The 20,723-nt window shown below is 37.4% G+C and overlaps 1 protein-coding gene across 2 annotated transcripts in view; it reads right to left on the bottom strand.

Moving 5' to 3' along the window:
- LOC126203132 (protease inhibitors-like) overlaps nt 1-20,462 on the bottom strand; it is an 87,216-nt gene extending 66,754 nt beyond the window's left edge. Inside the window, exon 1 of one of the 2 annotated variants that reach the window (XM_049937379.1) lies at nt 20,306-20,462. In XM_049937379.1, the coding sequence (XP_049793336.1) occupies nt 20,306-20,372 (67 nt within the window). In that variant the 5' untranslated portion in view covers nt 20,373-20,462. The remainder of the gene's footprint in view (nt 1-20,305) is intronic. The other variant, XM_049937380.1, reaches the window with a different exon arrangement.
- Nucleotides 20,463-20,723: the final 261 nt, after the last annotated feature.

Below are 20,723 nucleotides of genomic sequence, written 5' to 3'. Positions count from 1 at the left end.
AAGGGGTAAGGGAGGATATGGGCGTGGTACTAGGAATGGCAAAGGAAGCTGACTAATTGAGTTCTGAAAGAAATTTCAGATAGTAATAGCGAATAATCTGTTCCATAAACACAAGAGTAAGAGGTATACGTGGGAAGAGATACTGGAAGATTTCAGTTACATTACATTATGGTCAGGCAAAGATCCGGTAATCATATGTTGGATTTTAAGGCTTACCCTGGAGCAGGTACAAATTCAGATTACAATTTAGTAGTGATGAAGAGTAGACTGAAGTTTAAGAGGTTTGTGAGGAAGAATAAATCCACAAAGAAGTGGAATACCGAAGAATTACGGAATGAAGATACGTGCTTTAAGTCCTCTGAGATAATGCTGATGATGATGATGTTTGGATTGTGGGGCGCTCAACTGCGTGGCTATCAGCGCCCGTACAAATTCCCAACTTTTGCTCAGTCCGATCTTGATGATGAAATGATGAGGAGAACACAAACATCCAGTCATCTCGAGGCAGGTGAAAATCCCTGACCCCGCCGGGAATCGAATCCGGGATCCCGTGCTCGGGAAGCGAAAACGCAACCGAGAGACCACGAGCTGCGGAGATAAGGAATAGCTCAGTAGGTAGTTCAGTTGAAGCGTAATGGATATTTCCAAAAAGGGCAACCACAGAATTTGAAAAGAAAGGTAAAAAGACAGTAACTGCAATGGGTAACAGAAGAAATATTTCAGTTGATCGACGTAAGAAGGAAGTACAAAAATGTTCAGTGGAATTCAGAACTACAGAAATACAATCGCTTAGGAATGAATTAATAGGAAGTGCAGGGAAGCTAAGACGAAATGGCTGTATGAAAAATGTGAATAAATCGAGAAAGAATGAATTGTTGAAAGGACTGACTCAGCATACGGAAATGTCAAATCAACCTTCTGTGAAATTAAAAACAAGGGTGGTAGCATTAAAAGCGCACTGTGAATTCCAACGTTAAATGCAGACCAGTAGCGGATTGGTGGAGATAGTACACTGAGGGCCCTGTGAGGGGGAGGACGTGACAGAAGAAGAAACGGGAGTCGATATAGAAGAGATAGGGGATCCAGTATTAGATTCAAAATTTAAAAGAGCTTCGGAAGACTAGTGTCGAATAATGCAGAAAGGACAGTTAACATTTCATCAGAATTTTTAAAATCCTAGAGGGAAGCTGCAACAAAACGACTATTCACTTTGTTGTGTAGACTGTATAAGACTAGCGATACAACGTCTGACTTTCGGAGAAACATCATCCACAGAATTATGAAGACAGCAACAGCTGACAAGTGTGAGAATTATCGCACAGTCAGAATAACAGCTCACGCATCCAAGTTACTGACAACAATAATACAAACAGCAGAATGGAAAAGAAAATAGCGGATGTGTTACATGACGATTAATTTGGCTTTAGTAAAGGTAAAGGCATCAGCGAGGCAACTCTGACGTTGTGGTTGATAACAGAAGCAAGACCAAAGAAAATCAGGACACGTTCAGAGGATTTAGAGACCTGGAAAAAGCGTTCGACAATGTCAAATGGTGCAAGATGTTCAAAAATCTGAGTAACGTAGGGGTAAGGGGAAGGCGGGTAATATACAATACATTGTAAGAGGTCCGAGCAGATGTAATTTCGATGTATTGCTCACGCGCTGCCTGCGATATGTAAGGTATAAGAGAATCTCAGACCAGAGAGCAGTGTTGACTGCAGTAGGAACTGTGTAGCTGTAGGAGTAAGTTGTTGCTTGCGAGCAGCCTGGTCTGGTGTATCGTGTTGGCTGGGCAGGTCGTGGTGCAGCGATGTCGGAGCCTGAGCATTATTGTATAAGGTAAAAGCAGCCTAGCGCATATGTAGTATTGTTATCTCAAGTCCCATGTAAATGTTTTAAAAAATGTCCTAATAATAATCTTTCTCATAAAAAGTAACTTTAAACAACCATTCATTTCAATTTAAAGAATTTACTAATTTCTCCAATCCATGATCATCCCGATTATTGCAAAAGAAAAATCAGTTGTTTCTTTTCATAAATGACAAATCTATCGGCCAGCATTGCACAGGGCTGTGCCAGAAAAAATTATTGTAAGAGCAGATATATATGCGTTATCCGGCGACTTCATTGAGGTAAGAATTTTTCTTTTTTTATTCAGAATGATCTTTCAGGGCCATGATGCAGCACTGCTGACGTCCAAAATTTACCAGGTTAAATTCACAGTCAATTATTGAAAAGTTATAAGTGAGCGACAATTTAATTGAGAGGTTAGTTACATTGTATTATTACCAGATTATTACCAGATTTAATTCAGTCAATTATTGAAAAGTTATAAGTGAGCGACAATTTAATTGAGAGGTTAGTTACATTGTATTATTACCAGGTTACTGAATTTATTTTTTTGTTGGGACGTTACACTGAATGTGAACGACATAATTATAATTTTTACTGTTGAGAAGTTCATTAATTTTTCTGTTTTGGGGTTACACTAAATTAGAATATTATTCATATTATTTATTATTTTTTCTGTGGGGAGGTTACACTTGGCGACAACCGGCCAGGATCGTATTTTTGTGAATTTCTGAGAAGTAGTCATATATCTGCTCTTATTTACTTAATATTAAACGTAGTTTGCATCTGGCGCAACGCACTTACTAATTTGTCACTCTTTCTTTCACAGATCATCGGCAATTTATTGCTCTTTGTTGTAATTGTGTTTGTTCCATTTTTGCTTCGTCTTTGTTTCATTTTGTGCTTAATTTTGATTTGTGAAAAATGCCGCGAAAAACTGCTAACAGTACATCGCGATGTGCAATGAGTGGAATAGCCGACTCGAATAATTTGACCGATAATACTTGCGACACTCAGTGTAATAGTGATAATCCTCTATTTACAATCAGTGCGTACCGATCACTAGTAATGATTTTAATGCTAATGATGAGCAAACAAATTCAATAGTGTCCTCTGTTAATTCAACGACAATTGATGACGCGGCACGTTCCGTTACAATGAACGCTGTCCAGTTTAACACACTTGATTTGCAAAATTTACACAGTGAACAGATAAATGACTCTAACGAAGGTGAACAATATTCACAAAACACGTCAAGTTTATTTGATTCCGATGTAGTGACCAACAGTGCACATCCGATTGGCAAACCTTATTGTGAATCAGACAATGACCAAATGGTTACCGGTACACAAAACGTGACAAATGCACATACACCATCACACAGCACAGAGAGTACAGCAGCTAATTTTGACATGGATCGAGTTATGGCATTATTGCTACAACTTAATGAAAATCTCAAACAACAACTTAATGAAAATCTCAAACAGTCGAATGAAAAACAAGACAACAATTTCAAACAACTTAATGAAAAGAACAAACGACTTAGTGAACAGATTACAGCCGTTGCCGTGCAATGTCATGATACTAAAGAACAATTACGTGAGGAAATTAAGGCTTGTGCTAGGAATAGTAGTGAAGAAATTAGATCTGTGGCACAAGAATTAAGTAATACGCATGCAGCCACAACTAAATTAGTTAGAGATGAAATTAGTGCAGTCGCTAAACAATGCTCTGAAAACGCAACACAGTTACGCGACGTGTTTAAATTAATGTCAACAGAACTTTCACGCACACTGGATGCGAAAGTCGACAAGAAATTTAAACAGCAAAGCAGCCTAATTGACGAACGTTTTAATCACCACCTACAAAACAGTGAAACGCGTTACCGTAAATTTATACAGGAACAGAATTAAGTATAGCAACAAGTCATGGAAACAATTACTGCACAGAGACAGGAAGATAAGCGTAAATTGTTTACGAAAGCAAAAACATACGTAGACAACAATTTTGCTACAGTATCAGACGAAATCAAACAGTTGAACACCGAATTGCATGATGAAATCTCCGATTTTAAAACAAAAACAGACGCACACACATTAGACATTCAGACTTGAAAAGTTGGAATTAATACAGGATTCCAATGCCATCAAAGCAGACGTTAAGAAATTGAACAAAACCACACGTAAATTACAGAAACAAATTAATGCTTGTGATACTAAAAACGATGATCAGGTAAAAGCACTGACTGAAAAACGTGATGAATTGGCCAGTCGTATTGATGTTATCGAAAATAATAATGACACCAAATCAGACGATACGTCACCAGTTTCGTTTAATCAAACACCCGAATTCCAAAATTTACAGCAGACGATCAGTGAGATAGGTTCGTCCAATAATACATTACGTAGAAAATTGTCATCGTTACAACAAGAAGTGACAGAGATGAAAAATGTTTCAACCTCTAACACGGCACAGCATACGCCACATTCCGAACATTTCTCACACTCACATAGCCAGTATAATTTAGGTAATTTACAGAGTGTACGTGACTTAGAATCCGAACAGTCACAGACAAACAGATTATCATTCAATCCTGAACCTGTTCATACATACAGAGACGATAATTTGATTATAAGCACTTTCTATCCGTGAGAAAATTTAAGGTATTTAAAAATGACAGAATTCAGATTCACCCCTTGGATTGGATACAACAACTTAGCTTTGCTTTTCCACCAGCCTCGCCCGTAACACACAAACTTGAATTTATTTGCAGTTTTTTGGAAGGCGAACCGGCAACTCGTATGAGACCGATCGCGAGACAGTGCTACTAGGTAGAAGAATTTCAGAATGCTTTTCTGTCAGCGTATTGGTCGAAGACGACACAGCGCGGAATCAAGGATCAATTAACTAGTTTACCGAATTATGAGAACTCAAATTTTCCCACTGTCACGCAATTTTTTGAACACATGGTCCAACAAAACCAGTACTTAAGTGATCTGCACTTATCCAATTATGTATTTCTAAATTACCACGATCATTAAGAGTATCACTTTTAACAGGTCAGCAGAAAGAAAATATTTCGGCATTCAGAGATCTGTTACAGCTTTTGGAAGTTCAGCAATCAGATTATCCCTTCATAAAGAAAAATTTTTCACATCATAACCAAGGCCAACCAACATACAGTAATTACGAACAGCCACGCTATTTCAATAGCAAAGATAATAGACGCTCCAGAAACGACAACCACCAGAACTTTAATTACAGACAAAATTTTAATTATCAGTATCGTCAAAATTATCAGCAACAGGAACCACATTTTGGTAAGAATAGAGGTTTTTCCCAACAACAGCAACAAAACCAGTCGGTTAGCATACCTAACCAACAATGTAATGTGCAAGGTCAACCAAACTTTCATGTTTCGCCGCATACACGTATAGCGTCGGCTACACCAAATAGTAATGCACAGCAACAAGGAAATAACTACGTACAGAAAACACATCATTTCAATTCCTATCGCAACGCGCCGTATAGCAATGACTATCATGACAGACGTAAAAGTAATGAGCATAATTTTCAGCGTACATTTAATAACAGTCGCTCTTACCAGCAGCAGAATCAACCACAACAACAGATTATCATGAATGAACCAGACAGTCGCTATCATCCCGAACCTAATATGTCAGGAAGAAATAACAGAACAGTACAAATAGTCGAAATGCCACAGCATCCTCGCGCAAATAACAACACGTCAGAAAGAATTTGACTAGGTACAGTACAGACTGAATCTTTCAGCAACGTAAGCAATGCTTTTGACACGTAGAATGTTGTTCACGAAAATGTTATTACTTTTGACGACATCCGAGAGACTCTTTTGCAGGAAAAACCAGTTATTCAAAAAACCATTTCCCACCCTGTCATTGAAGATTGGATCATCCAAATTTTCAGCAGTAATCGATTCTGGATCACCTATGTCAGTTATAAATGAGGAAACTTTCAACGAATGTAACGAAGAGAATACCTATCCTACGTTACCATTAGGCAAAACTAAAGTAAAAGGAGCAGTATCTAGTAAAGGAGTAGATGTAAAATTACAGACACTTATCATTTTGTATTGCAGGTCATACGTTCCACTCAAATTTTTGGATTGTTCCCTTATTGACAACAGACGTTATTTTAGGTACGAGTTTTTTGGTACTACATGACGCAGTTATTGACTTTCAAAAATCCTGTTTAATGTTAAAGGATGAGAATGTACAACAGGTATTAGAATTTCAGCACGCTTTATCTGCAGAAGAAGAAACAATTAATCGGACAGAGGTCATTTCAACATCGCGTAATATAGAGTGTCATTCCACATTGTTCACAGATACGTACATACGCAACTACAATACACGACGAAGCCGACTATGACGTTATGCAAATGATTTCTGATAAAGTAAAACAAAGCAGTGTAAATACAGACAACGAACGTACTCAACTATGCAATATTCTTTTACAGCAAGCTCCAGTTTTTGACAACATCCCTGGTACTATGTCCGGATTTATGTATGAATTTCAAGTTAAACAGCACGACACGTTTAAAGCCAAACATTATCCCAATCCGTATATTCACAGAGAACAAGTTACGAAAGAATTGCAAGCTATACTTGACCAAGGAATTATTGAACCGGCAGTTGGTCAGTACATAAACCCGCTCCATATTGCTAAGAAAAGGGATGGCTCACTTCGGCTCGTACTTGATTCGCGCCACATCAAAGATATTATTATTAATGAAACAGATCGCCCACAACTTCTACAGAAATTTCATGGTACTGCTATTTATTCCACATTGGATTTGAAGTCGGGATTTTGGCAAATTCAGCTCCATCCGAACTGCAGAAAGTACACAGCTTTTCTCTGTTTTGGTGACTGTTACCAATTTTGTAAATTACCCTTCGGTTTAACTATTTCTTCAGCAGCATTTATTCGCGGTTTGAATAGTATACTTCCGACAGAACTTAAAGACAGAATCACAATGCATGTAGACGACATTCTTATTGCAGAAGCTAACTGGTCTGAACACAATCTGATTCTTGGACAACTGTTACAAACTTTTCGTGCACAAGGACTCACAATTAATCTTAGCAAATCGCACTTTGGTAAAACTTCCATAAAATTTCTTCGACATGTAATATCAGCAGAAGGCATTGCGCCTGACCCGGAAAAACTTCAAACTTTACGTGACATTACTGTTCCAACGACGAAGAAATAACTGCGCAGCTTTCTGGGCTTATTCCGTAAATTTATTCATTACTCTGCTTTAGACATCCCTAGATTATGCCAATTGACGGGTAAAAACGCTATTTGGTCCTGGGATAGCCAAGCACAGTCTCAATTTGTTAATTTCAAACATGCCTTGTTGAATGCACCCCTTTTATCACGCCTAGATCTTACTACAAATTTTTCCATTGCCACCGACAGTTCTAACACAGCTTTAGGCGTACACATTTTTCAGGAAATTGAAGAAGACGGTAATACAGTAATTAAAAACATCGCCTTTGCAAGTCGCATTCTGTCACCTGCTGAACGCAATTATTCCGTCACAGAACTTGAAACATTATGTGTTGTATGGGCATTTACGAGATTTAGGCATTTTCTTTATGGAAGACATACTAACGTTTACACAGATCATAGAGCTATACAGTTTTTACTTTCCGCAAAATTTTCACATGACAGATTAAGCAGATGGAAACTTTATTTACAGGAATATAATTTTACAATTGTTCACATTCCCGGTACACAAAATGTAGCAGACGCACTATCCATTTCTCTCAGCAACAATCAGCAAGACATCGCAACCAACTTCTGCCAAGCAAATTTTAGCGTCGTGTATATTCAACAAGTTGCATTCGAAAATTTATTTCGTAATCATTACGAGACATAGCACAGGAGCAGAGCAAAGACAATGTATGGAAATAAATTAAACGCCTTTGGCAAGATAAGAATAATGTTACTATCAGAAACCATTACACTGTACGCAATAACATTCTGTTTCGCCGCTCTCACCCTGACAGCAACAATTGGCTATTATGTATTCCTGACGAGCTTGTTAACAAATTAATTTGGTATACTCATTTAAGTTACGCACATTATGGAACCAGGAAATGTTTTCTTATACTGAGACAGAACTGTAATTTGCCAACATGGAGAAACGTATACGACGAGTTTTAGCGTCATGTAAAATCTGCCAGAAAGCTAAATCAGACACGACTTCACATATTCCTCCGTTACATCCCATTGTACCCGTTAAATTGAGACACATGGCCGCTGTAGACATTTTTGGTCCGATTCCCAGATCTAATAGAGGTTTTTGCTACATCTTTGTCGCTGTTGAACTCACTTCGAAATTTGTTACCTTCACTCTGTTACGCAAAGGTTATCTAAATCTGTTTCGAATGCATTTGTAAAACATTTTCTATTTCATGTAGGGCATGTATTGAAAGTAATTTCCGACAATGGACCACAATTTCGATCTGCAATATGGACCCGTATGTTACGAGCAAGGAACATTTGCCCGATCTATATATCCAAGTATCACGCTTCTTCGAACCCTTGTGAACGTCTAATGAAAGAAATCGGTAAACTATGTAGAATATACTGCCATAAAAAACATATCGATTGGGACACACACATACTCTCATTCCAGGACGTAATCAACTCCATACCAAATGAATCTACTATGCTATCTCCGACTGTTATATTGAAAAATGTTGAACCACCCAACAAAATTACAGAATTAGTATCCGTTCCTACATCTCGTCGAACCAGAGAAAGTAAAGGCATTCACCATGTCCCCAATATTAAACCCTGTACTGAATGAATATACTTTATGATTTATCACACTGTAATGCCATTTCCTTTAATTTTATATGAGCACTTATGCAATTATATTTATATGAACACTTACTTATGATTCTCATATTTTTTTCTTGGCAAGTGCCCGGCAAGGTAAGGATAGCAGATCGCTTTTCTTGTCGTTACACATCAGACCGTGCACATTTTTCCAGATAAACTTTCATATTTTATGACCACTTATGCAATTCTATCTATGTGACTATTTACTGATGATTATCATATTTTTTCTTGGCAAGGGTCCGGCTTGGTAAGGTTAACAAGTCGCTTTTCTTGTCGTTATATATCAGACCGTGCACATTTTTCATTTTTTATGTATGTATGATTGTTTTCCTATCGAAAGTAGAATTTTTGTCTGTATGCGCTATGTAATCTCTAAGATATAACAAACACCCGTTGACTTTGACATTTTTTTCTTATGATATCTCAATGTCTTAACTATTCTACATTTTTTTGCTACTGCATTATGATACTGTGTATACATTTTTTGCACTTCAAAACTGTCTATGTTTTTGACATAATACGTTTTCTGTCATGCTATGTTGTATGCTTATTGTATCACTAGAAACAAGTTTTTATCTAATGAGTATATGATTTAAATGCAAGATATTAATCCTTATTCATCATTTTCAGAAAGCAATAACGTGTAAAAGAAATAAATTAAACAAACCACAGTGGATTACTATGAAATGGGAATTTCACCTTCGGAATGAACGAAAGAAAATGCAATATCTTGTCATGAAGAGTAAATGGATCAGAATTAACAAGCATTAACCAGAATATACTATACACATCGTATGATAGCAGTCTTGACTAATTATTTTTCTTTCAGAATACGAGGCGATTGATGCAGGCTGTCAGACAGAACTACACATCTTAGTTTAAGTGATGAAATATGCTAGAAATAAGAAACTTTATAGTATGAATAGTCGTATGAAGTAAATGGAAAAATGAGTAATGAATAATGAAGTGTCCTTTTTTGCAGATGATAATAAATGATGATGAATAGTTATATGAAGAATATGGTAATATGAATAATAAAGTTTTTCTTTGCAGGTTATGATAGTGATGAAGTTATGGTAATATGAATAATGAAGTTTTTCTTTGCAGATGAGAATGATGAAGTTTATATATTTACTATCAGTTAAGAAATGCTATGTAGTTATTTAAGTATTTGTTGCAGTTCCTTTTCACAGTATGTCTTATTTCGCATGGTATAATGACTGAATGTTTTGGGAAAGACAGCTAGAGTACATACATATTAAGTACACGTTTCATTACCTGTTAATTTGAAGTTCACTACTTTTCAGCATAATATGCGTTTCTTCTTTCAGCTCAATAATCCATTTTGTATTTTTTCCAGGAGAAGCTATTCATGAAATTAATGTGCTATAAGCAGTTAGTCATTAAACCTGTTCTAGTACTTGCATTTTTTTTATCCATTTGTGTGTATCATTCATGAATGTGATCACATATACTCTACTTGTTTCATAACCTTGTTACAGCTGACTCATGACGAATGACGTTATTAATCCTTATTTCCAGCAATAAGTCAAAAGCATATATTTTCATGCCCTCAGCAATTATCAATCCCAACGCAATGCATTGCTAACACAAATGTAAATGTAATACAAATTTCTCTGTTGTATTGAATCCATTATATCAATGTATTATGGGACCACAGACCTTGAGTAATAGTTACAGTGTGTTACATTTTAAATATGTCCTATGCCACTTGAATGATGAGTTCTGGGTAATACTGAATGATGTTTCGTAATAATGCATAAATGCTATGCCAATAATTTCTGTAAATAATATTATTGTTATACTCTATAAATGCTATGCCAATAATTAACTCTTGTTTTGAATGATGACTTCTGAATAAATCTGAATAAAGTTTTGTAAAACTATATGAATACTTTGTAACTGGCCAATGAGTGCCAATAATTACCGCAATCAGATGAGTTATGAATAGTGTTTTGTAATATTCAATACTTGCTACATGTTTAGTAACTGGCCAATGAATGCCAATGATTACTATAACTAGATGAATTATGTATAAATGCTATGCCAATAATTAACTCATTTTGAATGATGACTTCTGAATAATGCATGAAACAATGCTTTGTAACTGGCCAATGAGTGCCAATAATTACTATATTGAGATGACTTATGAATAATGTTCTGTAATACTCCATACATACTACTTAAATGGTGTGTAAATAGCCAAAGAATGCCAGTAATTACTCAAATCGGTTGACAGACTAGTGTAATTCTCAATGATGACTAGCATAAGACTTAATGTCCTTCACCTTCTGACCAAATTACCAGAAATTACTGCAATATCCGTTTGTCCTGTCCATCCTCGTGATCATGGAGCACTATATTTGGTTTTTGCATTAATTCTACGTTGGTGAAAGAGTATGGATTCTACAAGAATGTGGTGTTGACATACCAAGCTGTCCACCACCTTGAACGATGGTGATGTTGTTATGGTACTACTGTTTAGTGTACCTAATGTACTACCAAAATGATAACATTGAATATTAATACAACATTTCAGTGTCTTGGCTACATTGATAAATACTTCAGGGAAGAGAACTTCAGATTGTCTCACTTGGTGTTGTGCTTCTGTAGAAAGATATGGACTTTCGGTGCAACTACGTGCAACCTACTGTGATACACCCATGATGTAATCCTTCCCATTCCTTTCCTAGTTCTTGTAAAATGCTAAAGATTTTTACAGTGCATGTGCACTTCATTTCAATTGTTAATATGATCAGTCGTTCTAAATATGCTAAAGACTTCTACAGTGCGTGTGCACTTTATGTCGTTGGTTAATATATTTTGTACTCAGTGCGTGTGCACTTCTTTTCACTTCATGATATGTTGTAAAAATGCTAAAGACTTCTACAGTGCATGTGCACTTTATGTAATTTGTTAATATATTTTGTATTCAGTGCATGTGCACTTTATTTCACTCCATGATATTACGTAAAAATTGGTAAAGGCTTATACAGTGCGTGTGCACTTTGTCATTTTTTAATATCTTTTGTACTCATTGCGTATACTTTTTGTAATTTCTTGATATATTCTGTACTCAGTGCGTGTGTACTCTATTTCATTACTTAATATGTTCTGCACTTATCAATAGTGTATATAATCTGTGACTGTAGACTTAATAACTAAATAGATTTTAGAAAAATTTGTTGCTCATGGCAAGTCCAATTGACTCACCATCGCTGCCAAATTTTTGCCCCCCCCCCTCCCCCAGTGGAGGGTTATGTAAGAGGTCCGAGCAGATGTAATTTCGATATATTGCTCACGCACTGCCTGCGATATGTAAGGTATAAGAGAATCTCAGACCAGAGAGCAGTGTTGACTGCAGTAGGAACTGTGTAGCTGTAGGAGTAAGTTGTTGCTTGTGAGCAGTCTGGTCTGGTGTATCGTGTTGGCTGGGCAGGTCGTGGTGCAGTGATGCCGGAGCCTGAGCATTATTGTATAAGGTAAAAGCAGCCTCGCGCATATGTAGTATTGTTATCTCAAGTCCCTCGTAAATGTTTTAAAAAATGTCCTAATAATAATCTTTCTCATAAAAAGTAACTTTTAACAACCATTCATTTCAATTTAAAGAATTTACTAATTTCTCCAATCCATGATCATCCCGATTATTGCAAAAGAAAAATCAGTTGTTTCTTTTCATAAATGACAAATCTATCGGCCAGCATTACACAGGGTTGTACCAGAAAAAATTATTGTAAGAGCAGATATATATGCGTTATCCGGCGACTTCATTGAGGTAAGAATTTTTCTTTTTTTATTCAGAATGATCTTTCAGGGCCATGATGCAGCACTGCTGACGTCCAAAATTTACCAGGTTAAATTCACAGTCAATTATTGAAAAGTTATAAGTGAGCGACAATTTAATTGAGAGGTTAGATACATTGTATTATTACCAGGTTACTGAATTTATTTTTTTGTTGGGACGTTACACTGAATGTGAACGACATAATTATAATTTTTACTGTTGAGAAGTTTAGGAATTTTTCTGTTTTGAGGTTACACTAAATTAGAATATTATTCATATTATTTATTATTTTTTTCTGTAGGGAGGTTATAACGTACAAGAGCCAAGAGGGAACAATAAGAGTGGAAGACCAAGAACGAAGTGCTCGGATTGAAAAGATTGTAAGAGAGGGATGTAGTCTTTCACTTCTATTGTTCAATCTATAGATCGAAGAAGCAATGACGGAAACAAAAGCAAATTTCAAGAGTGGAATTAACGTTCATTGTAGAAGAATAACAGTGATAAGATTCGGTGACGATATTGCTATTTTCAGGATCTGCTAAATGGAATGAAAAGTCTAATGAGTGCAGGATATGAATTGAGAGTAAATCAAAGAAAGACGGAAGTAATGAGAAATATCAGAAATGAGAAAAGCGAGAAACTTAACATCAGGATTTTTTATCACAACGTAGGAGAAGTTAAGGGCTTCTGCTACCTAGGCAGCAAAACAGTCCACGACGGACAGAGAAAGGAGGACAAAAAAACCGACTATCAGTGACGAGAAGGGCACTCCTGACCGAGAGAAGTCTGCTGATCAAACATAGGTCTTAATTGGAAGAAGAAATTTCTGAGAACGTACGACTGTAGAACAGTGTTGTATGGTAAGGAAACATAGACTGAGAGAAAACCGGAAAAGAAGAGAAGCGAAGCATTTGAGATGTGGTGCTACAGAAGAATGTTGAAAATTGGGTGGACTGATAAGGTTAAGAGAGAGGAGGTTCTCCAGAAAAAGGAATGTATGGGAAACATTGTCAAGAAGAAGGGGCAGGATTTTAGGACACCTGTTAACATATGACGCGTAGGGCGTAAAAACTCTGGAGGTAAACAAAGAGTGAAATACATGCAGCAAATAACTGAGGTCATAGGGTGTGAGTGGTACTCTGTAACGGAGGTAGGCGTTGGAGAGGAATTCGTGGCAGGCCGCATCAAACCAATCAGAAAAAAAAAAATTAAAAACGTTGTACTGAAATTTTCATCCAAGTCATTTAATAACGCTTGGCACTATCAATGAGATTACAGGAATGTAAGTCACAAGATGACTGTCTACGTAACTTTTTATCTGTCATGGCATTCCTGAGCTGGATATTTTACCTAGTAGATGTTTTTCAGATCGTATTCATTAAAAATTTTTGCAAAAATATTTTTGATTTACATTAATGTTATGGTAAAATTAGGTAAGATTCCTAAAATGACTACATAGGAAGATATTAACTTTGAAGAGAACTAGTCTGCTAACTCGGAAGTTGAACACACACGAGTTTCGGAACCTGAGTGTAAACGTGCTCTGAAACTAATCCTCATAGTACGACAAATAATTCGTTGTCTGAAAATGATACTAATTTAGGTGATCTTTCGCGTAGTGTAATTCATAAATTGGATGATAGGTTTCACTTGAAGTAAGTATTCATGTTGGCAATACTTCACGTGAAACGAAAATGCAAACAACCGGTCAACCAAATGACCTCATTGCTCTATTATTAGAAAATTTTGAGGCGACATAATCACCTAATTAGAGAATCAATCGAAATGATTACAAAACCAATCCAAAGAATTACGAAACCAGTACAAAGAATTGCGACACAGTCTACTTATTTGAAAAAAAAAACAGCCTAGTAGCAAAAAGTAACTGATTGCTAATTTCAACATATTGTCATTACAGTAAGATATTCTACCAAATGATGAATGCTTGTCAAGGCCTTCTGGAAGATCGACGGACATAATATAAAGAAGAAAAACAATTAAAATATGCCCTTGTGCAGTTATAAAAAAAAGTCGATACTTTCATTGAAGAATAAAGCGTGAAGGCTCAAAAACAATTCCGTGAACAGTGCAAACACATTGTGAATGATTTTCCTCAATCGTTTTTGCAAAAGTATGAGAGATAAATTCAGGACTATAGCGAGTCGTAGAAGAAACGGTCACAGCCGCTATGTCCGAATTAGACAATGCTGGAAAATCGATAAAATCCTAATCTCAACAAATAAAAGCTAGTTTAAACAAAGTTCTGCTAGAATGGCGTGACCAAGTAGTTGCTCAAATCACGACCGCATAACAGGAATTGTCTACAGTCAGGTGCGTGGTTCCATGTACACTAACGACAGTCTATAAAGTATGCGATTATTACACCGGTCCTACTGCAACAAATAGTACAACGTACAATAAAGACACAAAGTATAATAACCAGTCGGTAGTTCACGTACCATATGTGGTAATAGCTGCATCTCACTCTAATCTGTTTTGCTTGAGGATAATCTGCTCAATCATAGACAAGTCAAAGTCTTTATACCACAGAAAAATATTCCGCGTAGAATCGTGTTTATACTAGCTTCCAGAGGAGTGTTACCGCTGTCTTAGACTGAGCATCAAAACATCCGTTTTACCACAGACTACACAGAAGGCCGTGGAGATCCTTTTGACACAGACAGTGCTAAACTCCAGGATATTCTTCGCAGGTACTGTGAGAAATATTTAAACAAAACTTGTTAATAGGACGAACCGATTTCTCACAAACATGTTTTAAGAATTCTGAAGCCAAACTTCTACTTCGATATTCGTGAGAACCTTGGACACGTACCAGAAGAGGATTTAGAACATTTTTATGTCTGTTCTAGATTCTACTGGTCTTATTGACGAGGATATGAATGTCTATAACTGAAACCATATCGGCCAGACTAGCACGCTGCATTGAGGTCAGCCATGCGCGCAGGATATAACACGGGTAATCTTAAAGAGCACTGTGGTGCTCCTGTGATGTCACCTTCTACGTCACCCAAGTGTGATGTATGCTGCATAGTGGCACAGGTACGGTATTCGGATAATAGTTACAGAGGAAGGTTTAAAAATAGCTTGCAAGACGCCGGGTACCAGGGGAACAGGCAGACAAAATTCCAGAAAGAACGATAGCAGTTTCTGGAATTCAGTTAATGAAGCCCAGAGACAAGGAAGTGAAGACAATACTTACCAGCAAAATAGATGTATACAGCAGGGTGCGCCTGATAGCAGTTGGCAAAATCAAAGTCATTTGCTAAAGATTGAGGAAGTCACCAATGAAGCACCACCAGCTATCTCCACAGAAGCTTAATCAAACTAATTTCGACCTGATTAAGCCCTGTGATGGCAGACGTATCATGATGTATGGGCTCTCAAGGCAACCATGTCAATCTCTTAAGGTATGATGACGGTACCGATATTAGAGGTAAGTTTACTTTGGATCAGCTTCTGCGCAGTAAGAAATCATGGGGTTTAATGCTAGCTTCGGTATCTGCCATAGTGGGAAAAATTCCTACAAAAATATAGACACTTGTCCTCTATTGAGGTTTTACCACATAACTTGTTTAAAAAAAGATTAAAGTAGTAGACAAAGTACCAATCTAGCTGGTACAAAATTGTGAGAGCTCTAGGTAATAGGTTGCAACCTATCAAATCGCAGACAAAAGTAAATGTCGTCGTTGGAAATGGAGAGGTGTTTTCCTGTTACTGATTGCAAAAAGGCTTGTTGTCGACTGCTTGCTGGGTATGGAGTTTTTCTGTAAAATTAGACTTTTATTTGGGTAAGTTCTACAGTTCTACTTACGAATCGAGGGCAAGGTTATCAAAGCACATTTAATACAATCAGCAATGGTGCATGATATGTACTACCAGGGGAATAAAGTAAAAGTTTTAAAGGTCAAGAGTGTTCTACAAGATTGTTTCTCAACTCATCATGGTAAAAATGAGAATAAAATAGCTTATTTACAAGATAAGACAATAGAATCTTCTTATCTGGATACACAACTGTAATTAGATTTAAGAAACATACTTTTGAAATACTTACATGTTGTTGAGGCGAAACCTGGCGTAAGAAATAGATGTGGACATGATTCCATAGGACAAATTGTGCTATAAATCTTACCTCATTCCGTGAATGAAACGAGACGCTCCTGTTCGAGAAATATGGTCAAATGTTCAGTGAAAAGTAATTGAATCATAACATTCACAATACTGCAGTCCATTATTAGCGGTGAATAAACATAATAGCCAAGTAAGTCTCATTCTGGATGTGCCTGGTATCAATGAAATAATTATAACAGTCTGCAAATAACCAGAAAATCTAGAAGAGCAATTACTGGAATTTCATGTAGTACATGACTTGACAAGGCTAGATGTCTCCTGCTCCTGTTGGCAGGTCTTATTGTTAGATGAGTCTAGGAAATACACAGCTTTTGTCTATGCTGGCAGAAGTTATCAGTTTTCTGTTTTGCCATTTGGACTTAGCGTAATTTCTGGTTTATTAACTATGGCACTAGATACTGTTCTCGGACCAGATCTCCTAGACAAAGTAACACTATATGTTGATTATCTCTTGATTTTAGCTGTTATACAGGAACATTTCGTGAATTTTCACAGGCTGGAGTCTCATTTAACTTGCAGAAGTCAAAGTTTGGTCGTGAGAAAATAAAATTTTTGGGGCATGTGGTATCTCCTTCAGGAATAAGTCCTGATCCTGATAAGTACAGTGAAAAATTTTTCAGCTCCGTACACAAAACGGCATTTGGAAGCTTTTCTTGACCATTGTTCGTTTTTTCATCGTTTTTTCCTGGACAACCGCTTAACAGTCCACCACTATTGAGACTATTAAAAAAGAATGTCCGATGAAAATGGTCAGTAAAATATCAAATAGATTTCAACGCTGTAAAGAATGCTTTAGCTAATTCTGAAATCCTATGTCATGTTGACATGAACGTAGAATTTTGCGTTGCCACTGGCGCATCGTTTTTGTGAATTGGTGCATGTCCATTTCAAACGTCTGAAAAGGACAGAAGTTAATACAATTAGTTTTGCTAGGAGAACCCTTTCAGAGTGCTACTCAGTTACAAGCTCTGGCCATAATATGGGCATTTAAGAAGTTCAGTTATAGCACGTTAGGTATTTTGTGATCACCACATTCTGAGCTTTTTGTTGACCTGTTGGCTACTACATCCTAAGATTACGAGGTGGACAGCTTTCATACAGGAATACAGTTTCGACAAAATGTGTATAAAATGTAAGACTAATGTTGTGGCTGACGCTTTGTCGTGTCTACCGCAATGACTGACTGATCTTTCGGATTTAACAGGACAGATAACTGACTACAGAATTTTACTAACGAAAGACACACAGCACAGACAATATTGTTTTGGTATGTGTAAAGAGCTGGCTACACTGCAAGATGCAGAGCCAAGGCGGCATAAAATAGAAACTCTCCTTACACAAAACCCACCTTAATAAATTTTACGGCATCACAAAATTAAAAACGACGTTTTATTCCACAGATGTAGTGTTTCTGATGACAACTGGTGTGTATGCATTCCAGTTACTTGGAGAGAAACTTCAGTTTGGCATACTCATTATGTTTGGAGTCATTACGGTGCCACCAAACACTATTGCGGTGCAACATGTACTTTATGGACTTTAGAAAGTAACTTACTCATGTCGTTTCACCTCAGACCACTGAAACGGCGTGGCAACCGGAAGAGTTGAAGAACGCGGGACAGTACAGTTCGTGTGGGCAAAACGCCTAAATTGCACACAGATTCAGCCTGAAATTTTGGCCCTCTTTGGGTGAAATACAGGCGCTGTATCTATAAAAGGCAAAGTAGCCTCTAGCCGTTGTGAAATGTTGCCAAGGCTGCGCATAAATCTGTGTTGCTGATAGGGAATTCCACATTATTCATCAGGGGATTTCCATCCTTCCTGCAAGCTGAAAGAATAGGTGGTGGGAAGAGATTTTCCAACCATGAGGTCGCCCACACAGCGGTTCTCGAATGGCTCTGTTGACCAAGGAACGGATTTCTATGTCGAGGACCTGAACGATTGGCAGAACTTTCTGTCCATTATTTACAGAGGCTTGATGGCAATGACAAAAAATAGTGTAATGTGTCTGTGTCACTTTGAAGTGTGGTGCAGCATTCAATAAAACATAGTCCGCCAGCTGTAATAATTTATATCTTACTATTTGAAGCGCCCTCGTAGATATGTGAACACAAAGCAGTTGCTACTCATTGACTAACCACGTTTGGTCTCTGCTGAAGTAAAAAATTAATATCGTACATAACTTCTCCAAAGAAGAAGAATCCAGGAATTACCACCACACAATAAAAATGTTATACGAAACAGCGTCGAAAAAGAAGAACGCGCCAATACGTTTGTGTTTCAAAGTATTAATTTGTAGTTCAGGCCCACTAAATTGCTCGCATGTGTAAAATCCACTTTCTAATTATCTCCTTACACTGTCGAAGCTAGTTCGTGAAATGTGACGTGCTCTGTGATGTATAAGAAAAACCTCCTTGACGTTAGATTCCACTGGGAACCACGTGTTCAGCGACGGCAATATTAGTACTGTAAAGAAAATGTCAGCCTCCATCGTAAGAGGTCTGAAATCATTTGATACAGCAAATCGATTTCAGCCGCTCTGTGACCATCTTCGGTGATGTTATAAGACATGAAAGTAGACATGAAGACCGTATTATGTAACGTAGGCATACCTCACGTCGAATATATTACAATTATAACATACAGTACATACAAAAAATTAAGTCTTGAAGTTTAACGCAATAAAAACACATATTGCCACTTCAACAGGGCGTCAATACAGAAGAACATAGCAGCTAATAAACAAATTTTGAACTGAGCTAGCGGCTTACAATAGCGTGCAGCAAAGCTCCGTACAACTGAGAGTGTAATTTCTAGTATTGCTATATTTTTGTATTATTTATATTATTGATTTCTCGGGTTACAGTGATTACGTTTTTAATTGGTTCTTTTTAATGAAATATATGCAGTGTAATGGGTTGTTTGCAAAAATTGGGTACTGTGACATAATACGGTCTTCATATCTGATTTTATGGCCAATAGTTTTGTAGCACTGAAGATGGTCACACAGTGACAAAAATCGATTTGCTGTAATGAATTCTTTCAGATCTCCTACGACCGAGGCTGTGAATTTTTTGGTTTATTGTGGGTGGGTTAAACAGGATATGGTTGACAAGTAGTAAGTGGGGTAGCACTAAGGATGTTCACATCATGTTCCACTAGTAGACGCTGCAAGAGACTCCTGTCCATGACTGAAAGATTTATTGTTAAAATTCCGGGAGTATATGTTCCCAGAAGAGGCTGGCAACAAATTACTTCCGCCCCACATGCATGTGGCGAAATTATCGCGACACGAAAATAACAGAAATTGAAGCTTATCTGGTGAGTTAGTCGTACGCGAGTAGCACAGGAAAATGAAGGTGGAAAGGGGGGAGGAGGGTGAGGAGGGGGTTGGGTTAGAATGATAGTGCTATACGAACTGCCCTTCCACGACAGCCCTAAGGTGGCTTCCGGAGTATGAATGTAGATGTGAACTGAACTTTCTCCCCATGGAAGATTGTGATACGTTGTGAAGCAGTAGGAGGCAACATTCAGCGCAAGAGACAGTATGAAAGGTGTGTTGATGTATGCATTATCTACACACTACTTTAGCAATGTCTACTGTACCTTTCTCAGCATCCACCAGAGACCCCAGCGCCAATAAAAGGACTAATACGGAGGCTGTGGTGTTCATGGCTGCTATACTGCTAGTGTTGAAGACGCCTGGACCTAACAGCTGCCTAGCCACGACCGACTATCTGACAGCTGTGTCGACCCAGCGATAATTCTATGTTTACTGATGACCTCTGACTTCCGAAGCGAAGGGCACGTGCACACTGGACGCTGTACAGTGCATGGCGTCTCAGAGGTTATTTCGTGCCAATATCATTTAGCATACTGACCGGGAGGAAAACGGCTATGCCTCCGTAAACCAATCTCTCTGTTTTAACCGCTTATTTTATTCTTTCAGTTTGTCTTGTAATACATACTTCTTTATTTCGTAAGTCTTCAAACTGGTTTGATGTGTCCCGCTTCGCCCTGCTCT

Source organism: Schistocerca nitens, chromosome 9 (assembly GCF_023898315.1).
Source record: "Schistocerca nitens isolate TAMUIC-IGC-003100 chromosome 9, iqSchNite1.1, whole genome shotgun sequence".
Lineage (NCBI taxonomy): Eukaryota > Metazoa > Arthropoda > Insecta > Orthoptera > Acrididae > Schistocerca > Schistocerca nitens.
Note: the sequence above shows the minus strand (reverse complement) of the source record. Positions and strands in the feature narration are given on the sequence as shown.